The sequence below is a fragment of the Rattus rattus genome, chromosome 6, assembly GCF_011064425.1.
Source record: "Rattus rattus isolate New Zealand chromosome 6, Rrattus_CSIRO_v1, whole genome shotgun sequence".
Lineage (NCBI taxonomy): Eukaryota > Metazoa > Chordata > Mammalia > Rodentia > Muridae > Rattus > Rattus rattus.
The window spans coordinates 60,392,426-60,420,385 of NC_046159.1; the positions used below are offsets into that span (position 1 = coordinate 60,392,426).

A 27,960-nucleotide genomic window follows, 5' to 3' on the forward strand; every position below is an offset into this window, starting at 1 on the left:
AGCCCAGGCTGAGAGGCCCAGCAGAAGGCTCCCAAAGCACAGCTGCCGGTTTTCCCTATGGTCCGTACGACCTTAAAGATAACGAAATGTTTCCTTCTGCTGTACTGAGCCAGTGAGCTTTAAGGCTTGACTGTCACTATAACCAACTCTGGAGTCCACAGCCTCAACTCAAGGCTTACAGGACAGAGGCCACACACTATCCACCTGTCCTCTGTGGCTGCTTTCAGACTGCAAAGGTGGTACTGAGTAACTGAGCAGGAAGCAGATGGCCTTTGAGGAGCAATATGCTTATCTGGCTCTTCACAGAGCTTTGCTGACCTTTGACCAAGCCTACTGTGATGGATCCAATCAAAATACAAGATAAAGTGAGGGGAAAAGGAACCGTCAAACACGGTTTTATACTAGTTACATGACCCTGGGCTAATCGGTTAGTATTCCTACAATCTTTTAGTTGCCTCGTGTATAAAGAGGACAAAGACATATCCACTTAATAAGTGGCTAAGAGAGTTAAATGAACTGCTGTGTATTTATTGAGAAGGGAACTGACATAGTACTTTAGGCTGATCTGGAACTTGTAGCTTTCTCCTGCCTCAGCCTCCTGAGTAGTGGACTGTAAAAATCACCATACCTGGCTTAGAGTAAAAGAAATTCTTAGGCGTAAAACTCTCAGGACCCAGAGCTTAGAAGGGCAATGTGGAAAAGCCAGAAGTATAAGGTGAGTGACAAGGTGATGAAGGATTTCTGAGGCTGAGCCTTGAGAACTGTAGCCTTCTCTAGGTGCTTGCACTTTTTTATTCCAATTGTATAAAAATGAAATGTCTTGAAATATAAGCAGAGGACTAAATGACAATGATAAAACCAGTGACAGAGGTTATCTTTAAGAGGTAAAAAAACAAACGGACTGGTAGTAGTACCTTCTTCCCTTTTCCTGTGATGAGTATGTTAATTTTAGAAGCGGGAAAGAAAAGCTAGTAATTACCTCTGTGATTTTCTGTTGATATTTTAAACAACTTATAAAACATCCTTTGTTGACATTCTACAAATGATACCATCCAATAATGTCCCAATCTTCTCTTCTTGTGATGACAGTTTATATATCTGTAAACGTGAAGGACAGTCAGTGAATGCTATGTCCACGTGATGTTATTACATAAACATTTAATTATGGCTTTAATGACTTGAAATCACAAATCCGTTTAAAGTGTTCACAGTTGGTGCCAATTCGTCACTAATGTCAAATATTCTTTTTAAGTGTAGTTATTAATATAAAAAACCAAGTTGCCTGGACATATAGACCATATTTGTATCAATTTTAAGAGTCCACATCTAGCTATTAACTTTATGAAGTCATTCAATATGGAAAGAGATGCCTTTTCTTACAGTTTTCATTCCACATCCAAGTTCTTTCATTTATAAATACCTTCTAAGAATTTGTAAAATTATGTTACTATTTCTAAAGCATTTTAAACTTTTACTTATATGGGTGTTTTGCCTTTATGTGTGTGTACTACTTGTGTGCAGTCCCCATGAAGGCCAGCAGACATCGGATTCCCCGGGAAGGGTTGGCAGAGATGGCTAGGAGCTTGCCAGGAGTCAGAGTCCTCGGGAAGAACAGCAGGTGCTCTTAGCTGCTGAGTCAGCTTTCCAGCCCCGCACTAGCTCTTAACAGTTCAAAAGGTATTGGGAGTAAGAGAGGGAGAGGATATGAGAAAGAGCAGAAACAGGATGTGTATAAATGTCATGAATCCCATTACCTTGTAACTAACTAAAATGTTAATGGTTCAAAATTCGCAAAACAGCAGAGATGAGCAAGGAGTGTCAGCAGAACTCATCTGCTGAACTCCTCAGGAGTGCGCTACAAACCTTCCTGACTTCTGAAAGCCTCGTTATTTCAGGAAGACTTTCCAAGGGCACCTGCTGGCCTTGCACTTGAGATACTAGGTGTTCCTGATGCACTTGTTTGTCTCCATCTTCAACATAAACAATCAGAACTGAAGTGTTACTTTCTGAGATGCCAAACTTCTTCAAAGCCTCTGAAATCTAGAGAAAGAAACGGAAGACAATGAGCCAGTGTCTTGTCTGGACTAAGTCCTGGCCTGCTCAGTCAGCCCACTGCTTCTGGGGTACCTTCCCCTTCAGTGACCCTTCCCAGCACCTACTATTGCTGCCCTGCTTACATTTGCACTGTACTCCTCTGGATCAAGTCCAGACTTTTTGGCTTTGCACACGAACGCCCCTGCCTCTGTCTCCAAGTGACTTTCCGGACTACAGTTTGTATTCCTCTTGTCATTTATCTGAGGGTACTAAGTTTTGTCTTGTTCATTATCAAGATTGTATTTGCTTTTCTGTCCCCAGAGCTGTGTCTCAAACAAGGATGATGTTTTCAATTATTTCCAATGATTCTATTAATGAGGAGTTCTGATGCCATGCTGACTGATTTTATAAACTTTGTAACCAAGTGTGGTTTAATTCATGCCAAAGACTTCTTAGTTTTCCCTTTGATATTGGTAGCTGGTGATTAACAGCAATAATACCAAATCGTCATCAGCAGAGCACAGACATCGTTTCCTTGTGTCACATGCAGAATGTCATCACCTCAACAGCTTTCATTTAAACCGCACTCTATGGCTCAGTGGGTAAAGCACTTGGCACACGTGTTCAGTTCCCTAGCACCCATGCACAGCCAGGCGCAGCAGCAATCATCTGTAATCCCAGTGTTCCTACAGCACGGTAAGAGTTGGGGACAGGGGTTGGGGATTTGGCTCAGTGGTAGAGCACTCGCCTAGGAAGCGCAAGGCCCTGGGTTCGGTCCCCAGCTGGGGGGGGGGGGAGTTGGGGACAGAAGAACCCAGGAAGCTGCAGGCCAGATAACGTGGTGCATACCTTGGCAAAAAACAAAGAGACCTTACCTGGAACAAGTACAAGGCAAGGACCAATACCCGAGGTCATTCTCTAGACCTCCACGAGCACATCGTGGCACTGAGGCACCCATATTCCCACACATGAATATGCATACCCCATAACCACATATACACGCATGTGTTTATGAGTTATATATATGTGAGGGAGCAGGAGTCAATGGCTCTAGTAGGTCACAGAAAGTTCCTAGTACTATGAAAAAAAAATATACGGATTCCTCCTCAAGGAATTTATATGGAGAGTGACACAAAAAATATCTATAACTCACGTCTTATCATGTGGATTTCTGTCAGTTGCTTAAAAATGCTCAAGGGGCCTACTTAAGACAACATTGAAAGGGCAGACGATACCAGCCCCATGTGGTTTAAACTTTGATCAAAAAACCAACTCCACAGCAGTTTGCAGTGCTAACCAGCTCTGCCCAGACCTCTCCACATAACTACTTTGGCTTAGCACTAATAGCTTACTTGGAGAAACCTGGCCCTTGGTGTCACATTGGAGCAGGGTTGGGGGGTGGGGTTAGGGGTGAAGGTGCAGATGACGAGGCCAACAGAAATAAAATTAGTCATCACATTACATTATTATTTGGGGAGAGGTTGAAGATAATTTCAGTAGACAGAGTTCTTGTCTTCATTTTTCCCAGTTTGTGGAGATGAACGGCTTTGTTTGCTGCCACAAGTATTTGAAATGGATCGACAATCTACCAGAGAGAATACAGATATTAGCACAGAAAAAGTCAGGAGTGTCCCTAACCTTGTGCCTGCCTGAGGTAACTTTAGTCCAGCTGTTTATTTGATCATAATTCTTTTCTTTTAAAAATTTATTTATTTATTTAATGTGAGTACACTGTCGCTCTCTTCAGACACACCAGAAGAGGGGATTGAATCCCATTACAGATGGTTGTGAGCCACCATGTGGTTGCTGGGAATTGAACTCAGGACCTCTGGAAGAGCAGTCAGTGCTCTTAACCACTGAGTCATCTCTCCAGTCCCTTTATCATAATTCTTATGGGCTGTATTTAAAAATTATGACCTCGAGGGCCCTTGCAACACAAAAAAATGACATAACTTTAAAGCTGCAGGACAAGCCACATTATTCTAATACAGAATAAGCCACAACATTGTTTCCTTCAATCCCCACACACTCAATGAAATCAGTGTTACTCACAGAACAATGAGGTGACTGGGATAAAGACGTCAGGGTTTCAATCCCAGCCCTGTTGCTTACCATGTGGGAACCAGGCAAGTTGCTGTCTTACTATCAGAGGGAGACAATGCACAGTACTCCCCTTGCAGGACTGTTGGGATATGCACAATGCAAAGAACAATAGGGCACTTCTTCCTGTGTCACAGTAAGTGGGAACCTGGTGCCTTAACCACTCTGCCACTTGTGTTGGTTTGAATGAGAATGGCTCCCATAGGCTCCTATACTTGAATGTTTGGTTCTCAATTGGTGAGTTGTTTAGGAAGGACTAGTTTTATGTCACTTGACACAAGCTCGAGTCACTGGAGAAGAGGAAGCCTCAATTGGGAAAATGCCTCAATAAGACCAGGCTCCATAGGCAGGTTGTAAAGCACATACTTAGTGATTGATGTGACAAGGTCTGGGCCAGTATGGGTGGAGCACCCTGGGCAGGTGGGCCTAGGTTCTAGAAGGAAGCAGGCCAGTAAGCAGCACTCCTCCATGGTCTCTACATCAGCTCCTGTCTCCAGGTTCCTGCCCTGCTTGAGTTCCTGTCCTCACTTCCTTTGATTTGTTTGATGAACAGTGATATGGAAATGTAAGCCAAATAAACACTTTACTTCCCAAGCTGCTTTGGTCACGGTGTTTCGTAGCAATTGTAACACCTGAGACAGAAGTTAGGATTAGGATAGTGGAATACTGCTGTAAAGAACCTGGCCATGTTGTTTTGAGGAGGATTGTGGAATGACTTTTGGGATAAAGTCACACACAGAGTGTTGAAAGTCCAGTGAGCTTTTCTGTAGGAGCGTGGAAATAAGAATGTTGGAAGCAGGGCAGACAATGGAAGCCTGGCTTGTGAAGTGTCAGAGGGAAGCAAGGACTGCACGAAGCCTTTTGTAATGAATAATCTGTGCATCAGCTGGGAGGGAAGAGTCAGCCGTACTTAACAAGAGACTAACGCCACTGAGAAGGAATCTCCGAGTTACTGGATAACTGATCCTGGTGAGCTGGAACTGACAAATTAGCAGCGATTAAAAAACACCAGCATCACTGAGGTACAATTTTCTCAGAAGTGTTTCCTGAGAGCACACAGAAGCTATGTTCCAGAGGTAGTCAAGGTTGTACTTTGTGCTGGCAGTTGAACTTGGCAAGTTTAAGAGTCACCCAGGAGGCATGAAGGGGTCATGGAGAGCCGCTGAGGCTGGGCACTGAGAGAGGTCAGGTAAGGCATTGGTGAAGGTGAAGTTGCAGGAGTTCCAGCATTCTGAAGAGGCCAGTATGGCCCCCAGGAATAGCAGCAGCAGTGGAACAGAGGCTGCCTGAGCTTAGAAGAGCAGCTGTGTGTGCTGCAGAAGGCAGAGCTGGAGGAGGAGCCCAGGAGATGATGAGTGGATACCAGACACTGGACACTGTGTTGTTTACAGTTGGAAGTCGATTTTTGTTTTGATTGTGACTATGTCTTGGTTCTTCTCTCTTGAAGTAAGAAAGTATTTATTTTTTATTTATTTTATAGTATGTTGATCAAATCACTCAGTTAAGCAAAGATCCCCTCACAGGTATGTCCAGCCACTTGGGGGATTTAGTTCATTCCAGATGTAGTCAGGTTGAGAACTAAGAGTCATCATAGGAGATGTGGCCTTTTTGGAGGAGGTTTGTCACTGGAGATAGGCTTTGAGGGTTCACTGATGCCAATGGGGTGTGAGGTATTACTGGGGATGGGCTTTTGAAACTTCAAAGGCCACAATAGGTCCAGTTGTGTTCTCTACCTCCAGCTTGAGGACCAGATCTAAGCTCTTAGGTACTGCCCTAGTGACATGCCTGCCAGCCTGCCAGCCTGCCTTCCTGCTATGGTGGCTGTGGACTAGCCTCTGAACCTGTAAGCAACCCCCCAATTATGTGCTTTTTTAATAAGCTGCCTTGGGTATGGTATCTCTTTACAGCAACAGAATAGCAACTAAGATACTATGCTTCTTCTGCAGACTCCCACTTCGCAATATGAGAAGCCAAAACTCAGGCATCTGCCAGAACACAGGTGCTCAGAGCTAGGCCATAACCCTTCCTAGGAAGGTACAGCATTTTAGACTCTGTTTGTTATTTTAAACTTAAAACACCAAAGTGTGACTTGGGCAAACACTTTTTACCTGAATATCAAAGAATTATAGGGTAAAATGAGCATATTCTTAAATGTCTGCCTTGGTTAACTCATTCCCATATTTTGTACTTACCACACTGGCATTTATCAATGAGCCATCTATAGATCCTTCCATGGCCTTTTTTCTCAAGTCTCCTGCATTTTTTACATCTTTAAATAACAGAAGGGTCACCTTGCACTCGGGAAACAAGTCCAGCTGCTGTGTTAACTGCATTTCATAGACAAGGAGGTCTCTCCTGGACAAAAACAAAAGAGCAACAGGTTTTTTTTGAATGTAAAAGATTATGTCCACCTTTCCCACCCAGTTTCTCTTTGTCTGTCTCACGTGACTCTCACTGGCCTATAACTAGCCCTGTACTTCCATCCTCCTGCCTCTGCTCCTCGAGCCCAGAATGGCATGTGAAAGCACACGCGGATGTAACCATCCTAACAGACTCCTCGAATTCTACTGTCCTGTTTCTGCTCTAGCTTTATTTCTATTGCTTGAAGAAACATTCTGACCAGAAGCAATTCAGGAGAGGAAAGGGCTTATTTGGCTTATAGTTACAAGAGCCCAAAACCATGAAGGAACACTGTTCACTCAGTTGTTGGCTTCTGCTTAACTAATTAGATTTTTAATACAGTTCAGGACCACTTGCCCAGGGAATGGTGCTGCTCATAGTGGGGTAGGCCCTTCTATATCACAACAAGTAAGAGTCAAGGCAGTCCATCATAGATAGGTCAATGCATCAATAAGATCTGCACAATCCCTCAATTGAAAGTCCTTTCTCAGGTGACTCTGAAAGCTGTCAGGCTGACAGCTGGAGCTAACAAATTAATTTCATAAACTGTAGAATTCCTAAAGTAGTAAAGTCCACTTCTAAAGCATCTTTGGCATCTTTATAAGGTGTGTTTTTAGCTGTGCTGAGCTGTTTCTACTTCTCCCATTTCCGGGGAAAGGCCAAAGGAAGCAGCTGGTGCCCTGCTTGGAAAGATGGGTAGCCTCTGTGCACAGTCAAGGACTGCTCTCCTCATAGAAGACCAATGGGTCACAGATCACCTAGAGCAGTAACAAGACCTGAATTCACCATACTCTTCCTAGCTTTCTCATCTACTTTATTTATCCTTTAACAAAGCCTGGCCACAAATACTGAGAAAAATAATTTATTATACTCAAATACCATACCTTACTCAGACATATATTTAAACGTGGAATTGACCAAAAGCATACAAGTGTTAAGTAATTCTCACCAGCTGTGCTGGCTCACGTCCACAATGTGATGTAAAAGAAGTGTAGGGTTGTGCACAGCACAAGGGCTCACCTATTGTGAGCATTGTCCTGGGTATAACTGACTTGCTATACATTACGAAAGAATAAATAAACTTTAAGAACAATTTCAACCATCAGTTTTCTTTTTAATGATGGACACTGATGTTAAGGCCTTTCCAAGGCTAAGCATATTCTACCACCAACATCTTAACTGATTCTTTGGTTTGGCCAATCTTCTAGGTTCTAAGTTCTACTCATCTTTTATATCTGTCCATTGCTAGTTTTTTTTCTTGAGGAACTAATTGAAGTTTGATGATGATAAAATAAGATGTCCTTTGTATCATCTTGAAAGGCTGAAAACAACTATCCAACCAATAGCAAGGTTTGGTGTGACTAAATAGGGTTAAAAGCTGCCATGTTCAGTGGGAATGGGGGTGTCTGATGCTTCTGGGACCCTTTTCCTCTTACTGTGTCCTACTGGTTGCTTTGCCCAGCCTTGATGTGAGAGTTTCTGCCTAGGCTTACTGTATCTTGTTGTGTCATGTTCAGGTGCCTCCCTGGAAAGCCTGCTCTTTTCTAAGGGGAGATGGGAGGGAGTGGATCTAGGGGAGAGGGGAGGTGGGGAAGGGCTGGGAGGAGTGGGAGCTTGGTCAGGATATATTGTATGAGAGAAAAATAAATTTAAAAAACTTAAAAAAAAAAAAGTTGTCATGTGGGGGCTGGAGAGGTGGCTCAGCAGTTAAGAGCGCTGACTGGTCTTCCAGAGGTCCTGAGTTCAAATCCCAGCAACCACATGGTGGCTCACAACCATCTGTAATAAGATCTGATGCCCTCTTCTGGCATCAGACAGAAGACAGCTACAGTGTACTCACATAAGTAAAATAAGTAAATAAATCTTAAAAAATATTTTTAAAAAAAGTTCTCATGTTGGCAGGAAAAATGGCTTAGTGATCAAGCAGTCTTCAAACATGTGCACAAGCGCGTTCAATTTTCAGCATAAGCCCCAGCCCTCAAACAACACAAAGTCAGCGTTGTAATGTTGATTTGTCAAACCAGTAATAACATTAAGTAAAACCACAGGGATGAAAAACAAACAGAACGTAGTTAAATATGTCAGTTTAATCTTGTATTAGTCTCACGTTCGGAGCTAGGCTGGCCTGGAACTCCCAGTCCTACTGCTTCCCCACACTAGCAGTGCGGTCACAAGCTTGCTCCACCATGCTCGGCCTATTCCCAGCCTAACTGAGGAGGTTTTGGAAAAGCTCTTCATGGGATTGAAGAGATGGTTGAGCACTTTTGAGTATTTGGTGTTCTTGACCTGAGCTTGGTTCTTAGCACTGATATCAGGAGACTCACAACCACTTCTAACTCCAACTCCCAGGGATCAGACACTTCCTTCCGGTCTCCATGGGCATCCAGAATGTATCTGATGTGAGCATGTAGGCACACATTTACACATAAATTGAAAATGAACGTCATAAAATAATTTAAAGGCTGCTCATAAAGAAAAGGTAGTGAAAAGAGGGCCTGGGAAGATGATTGATTGGTAGAGTACTCAAGCACATGCATAGAACCTTGGGTTCAATCCCAAGCACTGTATAAAACCAGGTGTGGTAGTGCTCACCTAGAATCCAGTGCAGGTCAGAAGAGGAGGATCAGAAGTTCAAGATTAGAGGAGATCAGGAGCGTGGGTCTTTACAGTCTGGAAAATGCCTCAAAACAAAACAAAACAAAACGAGTCTTTAACCTGCTCTTGAACATAGGTAATTCAAGCCCAAACTACCCTGTCCACCAACCCTGCCAGCCCAACAATTTTTACAGAGGCTTCTGCTCCCATCATTCAGACTGGAAATCTTTATCTATATCCAAACAGACGAGGTTGGGTTTATATAAAAAAGAAATTTGTGCACTTCTAGCCTTGGCCCCTGGAGCACTAGCCCAGACTCGGCTAGTAGCAGGGCCTCCCATGTGAACTATGCAGTGACACCCACACCATATAATGGTATAGGGATCGATAGAGCAGGAATTAAATGAAGGATCCCTGAAGTCATTTTCTGTAAGGATCAAGACAGAAAAATTGGGCTCAGGCTGAAATCAAACGATGATGGTCTTTCTGTTCAGCTAGTCTGGGCTAACATCTCACTGCTGGAGTGAGATTTGGAAGAGAAGTGACCCAGATATACAGTGAAATCTCTTCAGGCTGGAGCTCTGATAAGGCACACTGGGTGCTCAAAGCATGCTTTAGAGAGAAGATTAATAAGATGACTATTTGAGACAGATCCTTCAAACAGATAACCATTAAATCTAAGGACAGTAGTGGACATGTTGGTTTTATCTTTAAAAGTGTGAAAAAGTTCATCCTGAGTGAGAAAACAGTCCTGCTGACAAAAACAATCCTCATCCACATAACTTCGGTGAAATCAATGGACAGATGACATTGGACTGAAGGACTCACAGACACACCTGGCACTGTGGTTAAAATTACATTCACACCTACTTTTATCTTTGTGCAAATTAGTAAGTTTTACAAAGACCTACTTCTAAGGCTCAGATGCCACAAACGTGTATACACAGGAAAGTCCTCTAGAACCAGGGAACAAAGCTGAAGGAAGGCCTTTTCATCTTCCACTGTGGCTGGAATCTTGTCCTGGTGGGATTGGCTATCTTCTTCAGATTCCAAGAGGTAGCCTGTTCCTGGTTTTACAGATGTAAAACTATCAAAAGATTTACTGACTTTTCTAGAATAGTGTCTCTCCTGGAAACCTGATGCTTTTGTAAGATCCTGATTAGGATGACTGACAAGCTATTTTTACTCCAAGTGAACTATAGTGCTCTCTGTAATACTTTGGCATCCATATTTAAATATTTAATAGTAGACATTACCATAGTCTACTCAGGGGAGACTGCCTTTGATAGTTGTTTTAAGTTTTCTTGGTTGGTGTGTGTAAAATGCCAATTAATCAATACTGGTTCATTCTGTGTAAGCATTATCTCAAGAATTACCATGATTATTATTAAAATTCAATTCTCTTCACTTAATGTGTGTCATCTGTTGCTTTAACTATAGTGAACATCAGCTGGGCATAGTGGCACACGCCTTTAATTCCAGCACTCAGAAGGGAGAAGCAGGTGGATCTCTGTGGGTTTGAGGCTAGCCTGGTCTACATAGTTAGTTTCAAAATAGCCAGAGCTACATAGTGAGAACCTGTCTCAAAAATAAACAAAAACAAAAAGGTTATAGTGAACATATACAATAAAAACCAAAATATAATAACTGCTGACATTTATAAACCCAAAATGTTGGCTGCAGAGATGGCTTACAACACAACCAACAGGACCTAAAACACGGACTCAGTGTCACACTTGCCTGAATCAGCATAGCTGGTTATTTGTACTTGAGATTTCCTGGAACTTGCATAATTGAAACCACGTCTAAAGGTTGACCTGAAACCAAGTCTAAAGGGTGACCTATCACTTTCTGAGAAACAAACTGTTGCATACTTAATGAAAAACTTCTTATACCAAACGGAATTTTGGACTCTTTATTACACGTGTACATTAAGCGGCAAGGATTAACTTTGGCACCTGAATCCTAACTTTATGTTCCATAACTCCTTTGGAGGCAAGTCTTGGAATGTTTTCCTCAAAACCCTAGTTTGTTCCAGTTTCTTATGCCTTCCTCCCTGCAAGCAAAATGGCATTGACTCTTTGAGCTTCTTCTTTGTCTATGCCTATTCTAATATATCCTATTAGATGTGTATAAAGTTACATTTTCATCTGAAAAGAGGTCAAAGTCACCCTCAACTACACAACTCCGGTCCCAGTCTAGCCTGGGTTATATGAGATCCTGCCTCAGAAAACAAAACATAAACCACGACTGGAGAGTTGGCTCAGCCATTAAGAACATTTGCTGCTGTATATGGGATGGATCCCCAGGTGGGGCAGTCTCTGCTTTACTCTTTGTCCCGTTATTTCCCCCTGTGAGTATTTTGTTCCCCCTTCTCAGAAGGACTGATGCATCTACATTTTGGTCTTCCTTTTTCTTGAGTTTCATATGGTCTGTGGATTGTATCTTGGGTATTCGAGCTTTTATGCTAATATCCACTTAACAGTGAGTGAATACCATGTATGTTCTTTTGTGACTGGGTTACGTCACTCAGGATGGTATTTTCTAGTTCCATCCATTTGCCTAAGAATTTCATAAAGTCATTGTTTTTGATAGCTGAGTAATACTCCATTGTGTAGATGTATCATATTTTCTGTATCCATTCCTCTGTTGAAGGACATCTGGATTCTTTCCAGCTTCTGGCTATTACAAATAAGGCTGCTATGAACATAGTGGAGAATGTGTCTTTGTTATATGTTGAGGCATCTTTTGGGTATATGCCCAAGTGAGGTATAGCTGGGTCCTCAGGTAGCACTATGTCCAATTTTCTGAGGAACCTCCAGACTGATTTCCAGAGCAGTTGTACCAGTCTGCAATCCCACCAACAATGAAGGAGTGTTCCTTTTTCTCCACATCCTTACCAGCATCACCTGTCACCTGAGTTTTTAATCTTAGCCATTTTGACTGGTGTGAGGTGGAATCTCAGGGTTGTTTTGATTTGTATTTCCCTGATGACTAAGGATGTTGAGCATTTCTTTAGGTGCTTCTTGGCTATTCGATAATCCTCAGGTGAGTATTCTCTGTTTAGCTCAGTACTCTATTTTTTTAATAGGATTATTTGATTCTCTGGAGTCTAACTTCTTGAGTTCTTTGTATATATTAGATATTAGCCCTCTATCAGATGTAGGATTGGTAAAAGACCTTTACCCAATCTGTTGGTTGCCATTTTGTCCTATTAACAGTGTCCTTTGCATCACTATTGCTGATGCCAAGAAATGCTTGCTGACAGGAGCCTGATATGAATGTCTCCTGAAAGGCTCTGCCAGAGCCTTACTGATACAGATTAAGATGCTTGCAGCTAACCATCAGACTGAGCACAGGGACCCCTATGGAGGAGTTAGAGAAAGAACTGAAGGAGTTGAAAGAGTTTGCAACCCCACAGGAAGAACAACATCAACCAACATCAACCAACTAGACCTCCCAGAGCTTCCAGGGACTAAACCACTAACCAGAGTATACAAGGGCGGGGGGGGGGGGGACTCATGCCTCCAGCCACATATGTAGTAGAGGATGGCATTGTTTGGCATCAATAGGAGAAGCCCTTGGTCCTGTGAAGTCTCATTTCCCCAGTATAGAGGAATGCCAGGGTGTTGAGGGGGAGTGGATGGGTGGGAGAGGGAGCATCCTCATAGAAGCAGGGAGACAGGGGATGGGAGGGGGAACATTTGAAATGTAAATACATAAACTATCCAATTAAAAAGAAAAAAGGGGGCTGGAGAGATGGTTCAGTGGATAAGAGCACTGACTGTTATTCCAGAGGTCCTGAGTTCAAATCCCAGCAACCACATGGTGGCTCATAACCATCTGTAATGAGATTTGATCCCCTTTTCCTGTATGTCTGAAGACAGCTACAATGTATTTATATAACAAGTAAATAAATCTTTAAGAAAAGAAAAAAGGAACATTTGCTGCTTTTGCAGATGACCAGGACCCAGCATTCAGAAGGTGGCTCACAACCATCTGTAACTCCAGTCCCAGCAGATCCAATGCCGTCTTCTAGCCTCCATTGGTACCAGGCACCCAAGTGGCACACACACATATATACAGGCAAAACATACTTACACATAAAATATTTTAAAAAATAATTTAAAAACCACAAAACTTAAACATAACAGAAAGTTACCTCTGATTTTCTAGAATTATGTCTGAAGGTTTCTGTTATAGAAAAAGTTTTATAATGTCCTGACACAGTCTTTCTCAAGTTAGCATCGAACTGATAAAGAATATTGTAGGCGTGATCCGTATGCTCTGTCATGTAAAAACATCAAAATAATGGCTAACATCTCCAGAGCAAGTCTGTGGTGAAAGCAAGTTTGCCTAGCCTCCTAACCTGTTCCCTGGCTTGAGGCAGAGGCAGGCAGATCTCTGAGTTTGAGGTTAGCCTGGTCTACAGAGTGAGTTCAGGACAGCCAGAGATACACAAAGAAAGCCTCTTCTAGGAAAACACAACAAAATACCTCACCCTCCCGATGAAGTATTGTGGTATTAGCAACAGGAGGTGGCCTAAGGCAATGCCCATGTTCTAACTCTTCTACATCCACTTCTAATTCTGACTCATCCTTGTCACAGACATTACCATCACCCCTTATCATTAACATCCTAACGACGTCCTCATCCGGGCCCTGGCCACCAGTAATGCAATTCTAACCTATCCTTATGGTCACCGGGTCCTTCAGGAGGAAGTCAGAGCTGAAGCTAAAGCCCTAACTTCCCTGCCTGACTCCTCTCCGGCCTGGATGGCATGGCCTGCCCTCACTTAGGTTGGTCAGGCTTTCCAACAAGACGTCCCTGTACTCCGGGCTTCCTGCCTGGATCCCTCCCGCCCCCTGGGAGCCCGCTGGCCCCCTAAAGCCCGGCGTGGGGGCGACTCTCCGAAGCGACTCCCTCCCAGCACTGGGCCTGGCTGTGGCTGTGCGGTCCACACGCGGCTCCTCCAGCCTCAGCCTCGGGCATCGCCTGCAGGGGGCGCCCGGGCGCGCGCAGCCGAGTGGCCTTCGGGCCGGAGCCGCACTCCTGAGACTATGTCGCTCTCCACCCGCGGCTTGGGAGGGCTCGCGACAAACACTGGCAAAAACATGCACACTTCGCCCACAATATTGTCCGCATGGGAAGAGCTACAGGGCGGAACTCACCCTCAGTCTCCCGTCCGTCTCAGAAGACCGTCCCCTTGGAAACGAAGCTCTCTACTTCCGGAAGAGCTTAATGTTTGATCAGGTGGACGGACTCCAAGGCAGCCTGTTTCCGGTGGGCGGACTCCTGGCTATGTTTATATGAACTTCAGCAAACTACTATTAATGCTAGGAGCTTGTGGCGGAGGCTGAGGATAGCTACTTCTGCTTTGTCCCGGCTTCGGAAGCAGAAAGCACCCTACAGGTTGGGCCTAGAAGTTGAGGTATGGTATTGAGTGTCAGCTTTGTTCTTAGCCTGTGTTGAATGCCCTTTTCCTGTGAAAAGAAAAATATTCACCAGGACGTGAGTTACAATTCATCAGCTTTTGAGACTCTGTTTACCCGAGTATGCTCTCAGGTGAAAACGGGGATGTGGCGTGCTTGGGTCTTACTTTGAAGGAGCTCTTTCGGTGCTTGGAGATCTAGAGACAAGGGGACTCTCACAGCTGTGACAGAGGAAAAAGGCAAATTTCTTGAGCAGACAGATGGACGTGATACTGGGATCAAGTCCCCAGAATCCATCAGCCTCAGGAAATTGTGCAAGACCAGGGTACTGCTCGTGGAAAGGATGGCCACCTAGATAGTAAAATCAGATTTTGATTCTTGCTACCTGTCAGAAACCCAATGAATAAAGGGCTTGAATCTTAATATTACAGTTTATCCAGAGAGAGCCAACAGTCTTAAGAATGTAGATTAATTACCCTAAAGACATGTATTTTATACCATCTCCACCCAGCAGATTATATAAAGGAGGAGATTGGGCCATAGGCAAAGACAGCCAATAATCCTGGAGCTCCATTTTGCCTCGCTGGGCAGATGATATTTGTTTTGTCAGCTTTCTGCACTCTTTCTCATCTGCAGATGTTTGGACCTAGGCACGTTGAAACTCAGAGTCTAATTAGTTTCTACTGAGATCAACCTTATACTCCTCCAGAGGTACCTGGGAGGTTAACTCAAAACAAATGAGAGGGTGTCAGCACTAAGTTCCTTTCCTCAGTGTGGAGTATGGGTGTCTTCATAATACAGAATATGCAAGTGTCCCTATCTGTCCCCAATCATTCTCCGCTGTCAGTAGCAACTCTGAGATCTGTGTCATATAAAAAATGAGATCCTGACACCATGTACCTGGTTGATTGTCAGAATGACTTCTTACTTGTAAGAAAATTCTCTGGCACAAAAAGATGTGTGTCAGAACACAGCATATGTGTAACAGGAGCAGCTGTGACTTGGAGTGAGAATTTCTGAAATATGCCTTGTTCTGAAGCAAATATAAATAATAAAAGTATGAACCAAGGTTGGAAAATGTGTCAGGTAACTATGTATAAAAACCATTTCTCTTTAACTTCTCTGCTTTACTTTTGGCCCTTACTCATGAGGGCCAGGCTGTCCTGCAGTTGTCAGCCTTTCTGTTTCAGCTTCCCAAGTGCTGGAATTGCAGACAAGCAACATCATGCCACTGTGACTTGGTTCTGGTTCTGACAAACCTTTCCACGTCTCTGAAGAATGTTCGCTGAAGATACTATTGCTTGGCTTGATGGTTTGATCTTGTCTCTCATCCTTGGGATGAGATCTGTCCCAACAGATCTGATTCTGTGTTGAAGGTGTGAATGAGTGACAGATGTCAAGGAATTAATGCCAATAAACCCTAGAATCCTACCTTGTCTATTTTTTTACATTTTGTTTATCCTGTTGATGCTATCTTAGCATCTCCAAAAATACTAAGGGGGATGCCCATTAGAGGCTGTATTTTTGCAAAAATGTCTGTACACGGTAGCCATATAATTCTTAAAGAACACCACACAGAACTAATGAGCAAACATTTAAGGAAAGCTAGTGTTAAAATTCAGTATGTAATCCATTAAGATAGCCCAGCAAGCTTGAGACCTGAATAAAATCCCCTGAGCCCACCTAAGGAGGAAGGAGAGAACCAACTCCACAAGCTTGCCTTCTAACCTCCACTCACAATTTTGAAGCAAAATTTGGGTTCTTTGGCTGGTAGGGTAAAAGGTCTACAGCATTAACTATTTAAAAATAAACTTTAGACCCATAATGGGGAACAGTGTCAATGATTATACACAGATGTAATAAATGAATTACGAATACAGCAATCAGATATGTCTTCTGTCAAGGTGAAGACATATACACCAGGATTTTAGATAACAGTACTAATTGTGATTGGTTTTGTTTTTAATTCTGAATGATACTGGTTAAAAATAGTACAAATAGCAAAAGAATTATATGGTTATAAGTATACATTACGACTTCTGTATAAAATGTGTTGTGTCAATCATTCTACATGAATTAAATGTCTGTAACTACAAACAAGGTCAGACGTAGATTGCTACACAGATGCATAGGGTGTTAAATTTACTGGGAAAATTACTTATAAAAGTGGTTATTTAGAGAGGTTAACAAAAACAAATTAGACCTAATGAGCATCAGCTTAAGACGGGTTCTCTAGTTAAATTTTTGACAAAGCTAACAAAAAGCAGAAGTAGTTAATTAAAATGTTTGCATTTTTAAGTATTTTTTACAAATGCTGAGAGGAGATTAATATCTTACAGTCTAACAAGAACCCACTGTTTTAACTGTGGGCCGTTAGGTCGTGTAGATGGGCTTAATTTTGACTTAAGGAACTCCAGTAGCAGCACAAGACTGCACCATCGTAGGTTGTCCCTGAAGACTTTGTGCCCTTCATTTGCCGCTCACTCCGGCTGCCTGGCTTTACCCTCATTTTTTGTTGTTGTTGTTGTTGTTGTTGTTGTTGTTGTTTTATTTTGTTTTCATTTGGGAAAAAAAATCTGGTCATTATTATCCAAGGCAAAACCCTATTTTACCACACTAAATTCCTTCAATATCTGAAATATTCCCTTTCACTGGGCATGGTGGCATTCCCCTTTTGTCCTTACAAAAATATTCTCATATTTTCTTTAAATAAAATTTCTCATGTTTACGTGGAAAAGAGAGTCAGGTAAGCCACTCTTGCCCATATCGGTAAAGTGATGCTGCTGTTAGCGGGTGTGAGCATGGCTCAGAACTCCAGCAGATGCCCTACTTGGGGACTGTTATTTGGAAAGCAGATCTACTGGTATGGAAAGGGGCTCATGAAACACAAGAGTTGCCTCCTTCACACTGTGGCTAAGGAGTGGGGAGGTCAGTGTAGGCTACAGATCCATTTCAGTAGGAGCAGCTACAGCCGAGGCAGGGGTGAACACTGCTATAAAGGCCCTTACTGAGGCAGGAGGTATGAGCACATAGCCAGTGACCAAATCTAACAATGCTTCTCAAACCTTTAATATAGTTCCACCTGTTGTGGGGACCCCCAAACATAACTAATTTTGCTACTGTTATTAATCATAATGTAAATACCTGATACGTTCGAGAGTCTTGGATGGCCCCCTGTAAAGGGTTGTTTTACACACACACACACACACACACACACACACACACACACACACACACACACACCATAGAAAGAGACACTATCATAGCAAGCACATTCAGATATCCAGGATGAGAATTGGAGAAAACCAATAAGAAGTGAAGGAAACAAGAGGTGGTGGGCTTCATAATGCTGGGGCCCAATGTACCACTCCAGAGCTTGCTTGTCCAGGTGTATTTGATGGGGTCACAAGGAAAGATGGATGTGTGCTACCTTCTCAGTCCAGTTCTGGGCCTTTGGTTTACAATTATTCTGGAGCCACCCAAGGCATTTCCTCCGCAGTTCTACTGCCCAGAGGGAGGGCAGTAGTTTCTTCTTAGTGTGACTTAGAAGTGGGAACCATTCCAGACACTCCTGGCTCTGTGGTAGCAGGTGAGAGGAAGAGAGGCAAAGCTGGGGCTTGTATTGCACAATAATATCTAAGGGTGGGTGCTTGGAGTTAACCCTTGGTCACCACATCAAGTCTTTCTAGTGAGGAGAAAGGCTTTGCTGGAACTTGAGCTTGGAAACACAGCTCTGTGAGGCAGGGCTGTGACTAGGAAACACAATTCTTGGGACATCACATCTTCCTGCACAAAGGTGCCATCTCAGTACCAAAGACCAAAGAGCCTGTAACTGAGTAAGGGGATAGCGGCAATTTATCACATGCTGCCCACAGGTCAGAGCGTTAAAACCAAATGTTCCTTTTCCCTGATGGACAGATGGACACACTTGATCAGAGAGAATAAGAGCACCCAGTGGCTAGCGACTAAAAGGGAGGGTGCAGGGGGCCTTCAGGTTCTCCTAACACTACTTCCTCTCAGTGTTAGTGTCCGGCTTCCTTTATGGTGATAGCAGAAAAATACACCTTTGAACAGGGCCTACATGGGTCCTGGGAGGTTGGGAAAGGGAAGTTCAGGAGACTCACGGCTTCTCTCTTCTGCAGGGTTCAGGGATAGGTATAGCTGTCTCTCCTGGATGCCAAGATTTGAGACCCAGAAGTCTCCCATGGCTCCTTATCACATCCGCCAGTACCAAGACAGCGACCACAAAAGTGTCGTGGATGTGTTCACCAAGGGCATGGAAGAACACATCCCCTCCACCTTCCGCCACATGCTTATGCTGCCCCGAACCCTCCTACTCTTACTTGGGGTGTCCCTTGCCCTGGTCCTGGTGTCTGGCTCCTGGCTGCTGGCTGTTGTATGCATCTTCTTCCTGTTCCTACTCCTGCGGTTCCTTGCTGGACAGCCCTGGAAGGAGTATGTGGCTACATGTTTGCGGACAGACATGGCTGACATCACCAAGTCTTACCTGAATGCACATGGCTCCTTCTGGGTGGCTGAGTCTGGAGACCAGGTGGTGGGCATAGTGGCTGCTCTGCCAGTCAAGGAGCCTCCATCAGGGAGGAAGCAGCTTCAGCTCTTTCACCTGTCTGTGTCCTCACAGCATCGAGGACAGGGGATAGCGAAAGCACTGGTCAGAACTGTGCTCCAGTTTGCACGGGGCCAGGGCTACACTGATGTTGTCCTTGAGACCAGTATCATACAGCAAGGTGCTATGACCCTCTACCTGGGCATGGGCTTCCAGAAGACAGGCCAACGCTTCCTGACTATGTTCTGGAGGTTAATGGGTATTAGGACAATTCAATTAAAGTATCCCTTCCCTTCTGCCTAGGAAGGGGGGCTGTGACCTTGAGTTCCTGTGGAGCAAGCACGCTTCTCTGCACTCTGCTACAGGAACCAGTGAACCCTGTCATGTCAGTGTGATTAACAATAAAAGCTTGTTGCTGTGCACCAGCTTCTGATGCATGTGATGGCTGACAGGGGGTATGGGGGCTCTGCTGCATTCGAGGTGTCTGGGGTGCCTGTGTTTCATATACCTAGCCCCATATTACTGTTGTATTAGAAACCGTGCAAAATACTAATGTATGTATTTCATTTTTGAGTGTGGACCAGAAGTTTCTGTAAGGCTGGAGTTCACCTACTGCCAGGACACCTAGTTGGTTGAATGTAAACATGGGAAGTGAACATGAAGGTTTCTCTCTCTCTGTTCCTACGTTTCAGGAAGCCATGAGCTTTGGCCTCTGGTCATTGTCCTTCTCAGACTCAGTGAATGACACCTTTGTTTTAATTCTTTGCCAGGTTCACACATGGATACACTGAGTTTCTTATTCTACTGTCTTCACTCACACAGGCATCACTACAGCCAAGCCCAGCCCACAAACAAGCCAGGAGCTCCCCAGGGCTGGATACTGATGCAAGTATCAGAAGGGTGTTTGGGGAAAAGATCAGCAGCCCAGGGTCTTGAGGTGTTTTAGCTCATGTTTACATCCTCAGAGTAGAGATTTTCATTAGAAAGATGTGTAGAGTTATACAAAATACTAAGAAAGCTCATTTACCCCCAGGCTTCAGTAAAAGTACATTTCTAACTATGGCCTGTGTTTGGAACCCAAGAACCCTGTTATCCTGGTAGAGAAGATCTCTGACTCCTCAGAAGTAGAATATGGGTGTCACTATAGTCTCCTTATTTGGAAGTTAGAAAAAAAATGCCTTTATCACTTTCTTTTACAGCAGCGCACTCTGCAGTAAACTTGCTATATAGCTATTTCCTAAGAAATGAAACGCTACCCCTTTCATTTTATTTCCTAGGAAATAGCTACTTTCTGAAAGCTCATGAGACTTGTAAGTAAGACAGGTCCAAGAGGTGAGACAACTTAACAAGATCAGGAAGCACCTGAAACTTAAAGGATTCACTGAGGCCCACCCCAAGGTTCTATTAGCAGCTACTGCTGGAGAGAAGAGACTTACCTTCAGAGCTGCTTGGAAGTAGTGCAGGGCTCCAGAATGAATGAATGTTTTGTAAGTCATGCCTGTGCCTTTCCAGTGATGAAGCTGCCTTTGAGTCATCCATGCTCCTGTAAGTAACTCCTTGTTCTCATTCTTATACACATCTCAATAAACTCACCAATCCAACTAAGATAGACTGGGATGGTATAATTTATCTGGCAGTCAGTGTCCAATCTGGAATATCATCATATTTCTGTAAGAAAAGCCTCACAATGCTTGTCATTGTAAATGTCTCCTCTGTTCCTTGGAGATGGGTGTAAACCTTACCAGTTAACAGTGCTCACAAGCTGCAGACGATCAGTCTTCTCAAGATCCTTTGTGCCCTCTAGAGATGCAGTCACCCAGAGGATTAGTGCCTACTTCCTAGACTGTGAGAACATGGGAAGCCTACCTCGATCACTTAAGTATGACACGTAAGGCTCACTCATGAAGATATGAGTCTCTTGTTGCTTTGCTTCACACTGTTTCCTTCATGCCATGGATAGATCAAGGTGAGTGCTATCCTCCATCACAGACTGTTGTTTTCAGAAGCATGGGGTCGGTGTAGCTGCAGGCAGTATGACACAGTGAAGTTTCATTAAGTCTGGAACACTGCCATTTAAATGCAGTGCTGGCATCATCCTGGGGTAGCCCGTGTTCAGCCATGAATATTTCCTTTCCTACCCCTGCAGAAAGGCCTTCAAGGTTGGATATCTTTGTTTTTAAATGCACCAATTTTAACATGGTCCACCCAGCCTGGTCTCTACACAGTGGCTCTAGGGCTGTGGGAATGCTCTCTACGCTGCACTTAATGGCACTGTAGTGTGTCCTCTACCCAAAAAAGATGGCCACACACAGCTAGAATACAAATTAGATGTTTTTTGGCTCACTGGGCCTCTGGGAGGAAGAAGGCTCTGGTCTATGTGACCATATATGGAGCCATATCTGAGAGGAGCCTCTGTAGAGGAGCTACCCCTGCCCCTGGATGCCAGGACTTCTCAGGTAGGTTCTTCCACACATTCTAGGGGACAAAACACAGAATGTTAGCTTCTACTTGCCAAGGTGTCTGTCCCTACAACAGGGGTAGGACACCTGCTATACCCACTACCCTTCGCCAGCTCTGGACTGCTCAGCCCTTCCTAGGATCCAAGTTGGCCCTAGTCTGGGGCTCTGTTGAAAGAAATCCAAAGGCCACCTACCAAGGACTCATCTCTTCCCAGCCCACACAGCCCAAGGTCTTAGGGACAATCCCCTGACCAGTGTCTGAGCTGCCTATGAAGCCTGCAGGGGTTCCTCCTTCAGAGCCTTCTCAGGGCACCTGGATCTACCCTGGGCTAGACCCTCCAAACCTCTGAGCCACAACAGCCCCTGTCACTTTGCTCGTCGATTACCTCAGGGACTGAGAGACAGTGACGGGAGTTGAGCACCACAGGGACAGGCAGAGCTCACACCCAGGATGCGCCAAAGCCAGCATGCGGTGACCTCGGCCTGAAGAGGAGGAGCAGAAGTGAAGTCATCCAGGCTGCCTGTTCTGGACAGGAAGGGAGGGAAGGTTTGGGGAACCTGACGGCTGGGAATAGCCCCTGTCCTCAAGGAGGTCCCAGACGAAGCACTAGCTCACTCTCTGCCTCCATCTCCCAATCTCTCCCAGGCCTCCCACCCCATCCTCAAGGCCAAACCCAAGTGAAGGCTGAAAGGGGGCAGAACAGAAGACCAGACTCTAGGGCAGAGGGTGGGAGGGAGGTGCTGACCTGGGCACAAAGGGCTGTGAAGGCATCCAGGACAGCCGGTTGTGATGCATCTAAATTTTGAAGGCCATGCTTTACTCTCTGGAGTGGCTGAACAGAGTTGCAGCAAAGCCAGGAAAAACAAAACAACAAAGCCAGAGTGGCCATGAGCCAGCACAGCTCCAGGCTGCTGAACAGACAGCTTGGGATGGGGTAAGAAGGAGGTTGGCAGCAGAGGCCATACACAAAGCCTCTGAGGCATTGGGCTCTCCTAAAACGCAAATGGAGGCTCAGGGCAGGCTGGGTTCTCAATGGTGAATGGGGTGTGCCAGACACCTCCTCTCTGTTGACACAAAGCCTTGCTTGTCTTTCTGAATCCTGGGAAGTAACAGTGACCTCTGGATTACCCAGCCCCTCCTCCACCTTATCCCTGCTGGCTTCTTATCCAAGGAGGCAAATACATGTGACCCACGAAAACACATCTTCTGTCTCTTCACCTCCAAGCCCATGGAGGTGGGTGCACATGTGTGCAGAGGTTGGAGGAGGCCACCCCTTCTTCTTGAAACAGTTCCTAACAGGAACCTGGGACTCATGTCTTAGGGTACATTGCCTGCAAAGTGTCCTAGGAAATTTCTAGTCTCTGCCTCTTCAGACCCAGAATTACAAGAGCTAGCCACCATTGGCTCAGTATTAAACATGGCTGCTAAGAATCCAAGTCAGGGGTTGGGGATTTAGCTCAGTGGTAGAGCGCTTGCCTCGGAAGCGCAAGGCCCTGGGTTCAGTCCCCAGCTCCGGAAAAAAAAAAAAGGAAAAACAAAAACAAAGAATCCAAGTCAGGTCCTAAAGTTTCTGTGGCAAGCGCTTTTCCCTAGCTCCTACATCCCCTTTTCTCCCAGCAGTGCATTACAGCAAGAAATGAGCTTCTCTTCCAAAGCATACCTCAGGCTCCGGACTTGACTGGTTACTGAAGAGAACATTGTTCTTACATGGGCTCAGACAATCCTTTAAGAGACATGGGCACGGGGTTGGGGATTTAGCTCAGTGGTAGAGCGCTTGCCTAGGGAAGCGCAAGGCCCTGGGTTCAGTCCCCAGCTCAAAAAAAAAAAAAAAAAAAAAAAAAAAAAAAAGACATGGGCACTTCCATTAACTTCTTCCCAGGGAAATGGCAACACTTTTCTCCTTCTCTTGATCAGAGACTCACTCACACCCCACGGAGAGAAGTAAAAGCTTCACAAATCAGCCTCAGGACACACACATTAATGAAATGCACTAGCACTGCAGCAGTCAAAGTGAACAATGTGTTAGTGACCGGCAGTGCTTGCGAGATGGCTTGGGCAGCCCATCCCAGCACTGGCCTTCAGAGTGTCCTGGGGCAGCTTCCCCTGTGCAGCCATTAGAGGTGCAGTGCAGCAGCCTGACCTGTGCAGGGCATGGGTAGTGCGGACAGTAACAGCCTCACACCAAAATCCACTATGGAGAGCCTGCCTCCTCCTTCTCCCACTCTTTCCATTGCAGGGAAGCTAAGGTCAATGCCAGGTCCCACAGTGGAAGGAAAGAACCAGTTCCTCAAGTCCTCCTCTGATATGAGCATGCAGATTCTGGCTCCCTGGCCACCCCTCCCCCGGTTTGTTAAAGGAGAATCTGGGTGTGGAGGCTCTCCCCATCGCGGTGCTCATATTCGTCCAGCAAGGGCTTTACTGAGCATCGCCTTCCCGGCCCCTAACAGTCTTGATTCCCTAGGTACTTGTTATTTCAGGAAGAATTTTAGACAAACCTGATGTCCGTCTATTTGAAATGTTAGGTATTATTTCTTCCCTCCCACTTCAAGGTTATCAGAATTGAAGTGACATTCGCTAAGACGGCTTTCAAAACCCCTGACAGCAAAGGAAAACAAGGAACTAGTGTTTTCTATGTCTGAAACATCTCCTGACCTGCCTTCTTCCTCAGTCGTGTGCTTCCTTTCTTTCACAGACAAGTTTCCCTTGCAAAGGGTTGAACATGATGGAGTTAATCATCATTTTCCAGTTTGTAGTGGGAAATCAGATGGTAGCCACCAGATCTGACATGGGTCAGCAATCAAAAGGATTACTCAGAGCCTGAAGCGCTGTCATACATCAGTGTGTGATCGCTGGTTTTCTGTGAGCCAGTAACAGTGCTCCCGTTGTTTGACAGCTCTTTGATTCCTAATGGACTATGGTTTCATGACCTGGGGGGGGGGCGTTGTATACACAGAATTTTAATCCCTTAAATTGTGAAGTGCTTGGTTGTATTTTTTTAATTGGAAACAACGTGATTTAGGGCAAAGGCTGAGTACCACTGAGCAGGAAGCCCTAGAGACCAATGGACACCACACAGACACTGTCTCCTGCAAGCACAAGATCTTCATTGGCCTCAGCTCTCACCTCCTGCTTCATTCTCGTGTACTGCCTCCAGGGGGCGGCGCGTAGCGAGGAGCCGAGCCGTGCAGTGCTGAGCGGCGGACCCCTTTCACCTGTTCCCCACCCTTGGCCTTGGAGAGCGCACGCAGCGAACTTGGACCAGAAGTCTGAGTTCCATCTCACAAGATAAGAGTCCGCAGGGGAGTTGGAGCATTTGTTGCGTCAGTTCCTGAGAGCAAAGCTCACCCTCAGTCTCCGTCAGCCCAAGAATATCTTCCTCATGGAAAGAAGTATGCTACTTCCGGGAGTCCAGTTCCTGTCCAGGTAGAGAGCTGCTTAGCTGCTGAGCTGCTAAGGAAGTCTTTCGGATCCTAGTGGGCGTCGTCTGCACCTTCCTTCAGATAAGTCTTCCTCACTGCAGAGCATGGCTTGCTGACTCAGAGGAAAACAGGTGCTCTTCTGGCAATTTCCGGTGGAAATAGAAATGGTGTTTTTGAGTCGTGCCTTTGTTCTTAGCCAACATCATGGCTCTCATTAGAGACCCTCAGGCTCTCCCTGGGGTGGGGAGAGGATAATCACCAAGGGAAGAGTCACGGTTCTTTTTTTTTTTTTTTTTTAAAGATTTTTTTATTTATTTAGTACACTGTAGTTGTCTTCACACACACCAGAAGAGGGCATCAGATCCCATTACAGATGGTTGTGAGCCACCATGTGGTTGCTGGGATTTGAACTCAGGACCTCTGGAAGAGCAGTCAGTGCTCTTAACCACTGAGCAGCCCAAGAGTCGCGGTTCTTTTCAAGAATATTCTGGACTCTTTATCAAGTGGGCTCTCTGGAGGAATTAGGGAGGCACCCACGTGGGGAGGTGAGTGAGTGTTTTGCATTGAAAGAGCTTCCAGAGTGCTTGGAAGCCTAGAGCCCGATTAACAGCCTCAACCATTTCACAAGCATTTCTGAGGATACTGAGTTTCCAGGACCGGATGTTGGATGGAGACCTCCTGTACCTCGTGTGTTCTTGGTATTGTGGAGGCAGTGAGTGGGATTAGATCAACGCACTATTCTTAAGGAGACCACCAAGGAAGAGAGTGGGTGATGGACAGCAAGGGCCTGCCTCTGCAGGTTCTGCATCCTTATTAGGGGGCATGGACTCAATTCCAGGAGCACAAGAGACCACAAATAGGCTTTTTTTTTTTTTTTAAAATGGGGATCGACTTAGCCTCAGTTTGTGTGTGTATGAGTATGAGTATCATTTTGTGTGGGGGATGCTGGAGGCACAGCAGGAGTAACTTCAGGGTTTGGCATGCAGCTTACATCCAGGTGCAGCAGGGAGCAGAACTCAGGTCCCAAGCTGAGGAGGCTGTAACCCTCTAGTCTACCCCTGTGGTCCCACATTAATGCTACCCTGGCCTGAAAGAGTCTACAACCTACCAAAACAATGACAGCCTCTGGAGAACAAACGCTAAAACACATAACCCTTTGGGGAACGTTTGCCATTCAGGTGGTAACAGCAGTGTCCTCCAGGACCCTGGTTCCAGCTTCTGGTTTGCCCTGTGCAAGAAAGCTGAAGGCAGCATTGACAGACAAACCATGAGTTTTCCCAACATGGCCTCACCCCAGCAGGATCTCGGTTACTCTGCCATAGATGTGGGCTCAGTGTGTACCCCCCACCCTAATTGGGTTAAATCTACTGTCATCGTGGCTCCAAAATGTATGTCTACATGGTGGAGGCTCAGAGGTCTTGTCATATTTACTCTGCTCTCAGCTACCCTTGTGTCTCCTGGTTCTCTGCCAATCCAAATGATTCCTTTGTCACCTCAGACATTGCTGTCTTTTAGACCATATAAACCATGAAGTGCCCACAGACCATGCAATGCAAGGCAATGGCACACCCCAGCCCTGAGGGAATTAACAGAAGGAAAGCCTTTTGTTTCAGGCAAACTCACATCAGAGCCGGGCCTCACGTGCTGTTTACCCGCAGGTAGCTTGATTTCTTTCCAGCAAGGTTGCTCTCCTGGCCCAGCTGCCTTCAGAGCACTTTGTACCTGAGCCTGGGCCTTCTCTAGTTCAGATGCATCACTGCCTTTGGGGAAGTCGCTGCCATCATATGCCATAGATCAAGTCATATGAACATGCACATAGTACACGCATCCCACAGTTAAAAGGATTTCTCTTTGCTCCTTGTAAGGCTGCATGCTTCATACACTTGAACTTGTTCTCTCTCCCCTTCCTCCCTCCCGCCTTTCTCCCCCATCCTAATGTACCCCCTCTATGTATGGTCTCTTTCCCCTGAAACAATGACCATACGGCCTTCAGGCTCCTCTTTAGTCCTGCTCAGGGGAGTCTCTCTCTCCCTTCAGCCTGAGAAGCTCCCTCACTGATGGCGAGAGGTAAACTAAGCTCTCCTAGAGCCTCAATCCCTAGTCCTCCCTGGAAATCCTCACCACCTCTCATCCTCTCTCCAACATCTTCTTGTCTTTCTTATAATTTCCTTTCAAGTTCTGAAGGCTCCTCCTGATCCTTCAAGCCCTAAAACTCCTGAGAATTTTCAATATCAGACCCCACCAGGAATGCCTTTCCTCTTTCCCCTTAAAGCTCACTGCCCCACCCCACCCCAAGTAACCACAGTCCCAGGTTAAATGCTCCAGAATGTACCAGCGTACACCATGGTCTTGTGCTGTACCTGTCATCCCTGTCTTTGTGGCCCTGTTTCTGCTACCTAGACCATGTCCAAAGCTCCCAACTTTGCCACATGACGATTCCTGGGGAGATTCTGTGATGTTCCACCTTATTGTCTGTCTCCTGGGAACCCACTGGCCCTGCCTACAATAGGCCCAAGTTAACAGCACCAAAGAAGTGCCGGCTTGCATACATCTTGACCCTGTGTAGGACGCCATGAGTGCAGACAGAAGGACCCTCACTGATAGGTAGGTCAGTCCTAGGGGAAAGAGCATCCATGTCTTGGGGTATCTTACAAGAAAAGGAGCTCCTCTGTCACTCTTCCCTGGTGTGTTGAATACTTCCTCAGATAATCTGTGTGGAGTATGATGTCACTCTTGCCTGGTGTGCTGAAGGACTTCCTCAGGTCATCTGTGAAGAGTTTGATGTCTTGGTTCTGAAGGGGCTGCCAAGCTCAGTCAGCTGCTGACTGTGGGGCCGATTACCTGGACCAAAGCACTGCAAATGCTGGACACATTCAGTAAAGTAGGTGCATCAACATGGAGGCTGAGTGACAGCATCCCTGAGGGGCAGGAGGAGGGACAGGAAGTCAGTTTG

General features: G+C 45.3%; 2 protein-coding genes and 1 pseudogene across 4 annotated transcripts; 2 read left to right on the forward strand and 1 right to left on the reverse strand.

Annotated features, from left to right (window-relative positions):
* Window positions 1-512: 512 nt before the first annotated feature.
* On the reverse strand, window positions 513-14,392 carry Tprkb (TP53RK binding protein). 3 transcript variants are annotated; one of them, XM_032906181.1, is made up of 6 exons: window positions 14,301-14,392; window positions 9,127-9,204; window positions 6,327-6,488; window positions 3,497-3,619; window positions 1,864-2,040; window positions 513-1,098 (listed from the first exon to the last, which is right to left on the reverse strand). In XM_032906181.1, exons 3-6 carry the CDS (start codon window positions 6,465-6,467, stop codon window positions 1,012-1,014), a joined length of 528 nt encoding a protein of 175 aa, XP_032762072.1. In that variant the 5' UTR covers window positions 6,468-6,488; window positions 9,127-9,204; window positions 14,301-14,392; the 3' UTR covers window positions 513-1,011. The 3 variants fall into 3 exon arrangements, with proteins under 3 accessions (XP_032762072.1, XP_032762071.1, XP_032762074.1); XM_032906180.1 differs by lacking the exon at window positions 14,301-14,392 and adding an exon at window positions 10,041-10,709 and having other exon boundaries at window positions 9,127-9,215; XM_032906183.1 differs by lacking the exon at window positions 9,127-9,204 and having other exon boundaries at window positions 6,327-6,486; window positions 14,301-14,321.
* On the forward strand, window positions 8,910-14,378 carry LOC116904317 (annotated as a pseudogene).
* On the forward strand, window positions 14,157-20,733 carry LOC116903562 (probable N-acetyltransferase CML1). Its single transcript, XM_032906179.1, has 2 exons — window positions 14,157-14,560; window positions 18,704-20,733. Exon 2 carries the CDS (start codon window positions 18,736-18,738, stop codon window positions 19,429-19,431), a length of 696 nt encoding a protein of 231 aa, XP_032762070.1. The 5' UTR covers window positions 14,157-14,560; window positions 18,704-18,735; the 3' UTR covers window positions 19,432-20,733.
* Window positions 20,734-27,960: the final 7,227 nt, after the last annotated feature.

Excerpts from the sequence above, each read along its gene's own strand:
- Tprkb (XM_032906181.1), bottom strand. The coding sequence starts at position 6,467 with ATGCAGTTAACACAGCAGCTGGACTTGTTTCCCGAGTGCAAGGTGACC. Across the intron at positions 2,041-3,496 it reads ACCTCTCCCCAAATAATAAT|ATTTCAGAGGCTTTGAAGAA; the intron begins GTAATGTGATGA and ends TTCTTTCTCTAG. Across the intron at positions 1,099-1,863 it reads GGCTTTCAGAAGTCAGGAAG|ATATATAAACTGTCATCACA; the intron begins GTTTGTAGCGCA and ends TCACGTTTACAG.
- LOC116903562 (XM_032906179.1), top strand. The coding sequence starts at position 18,736 with ATGCCAAGATTTGAGACCCAGAAGTCTCCCATGGCTCCTTATCACATC.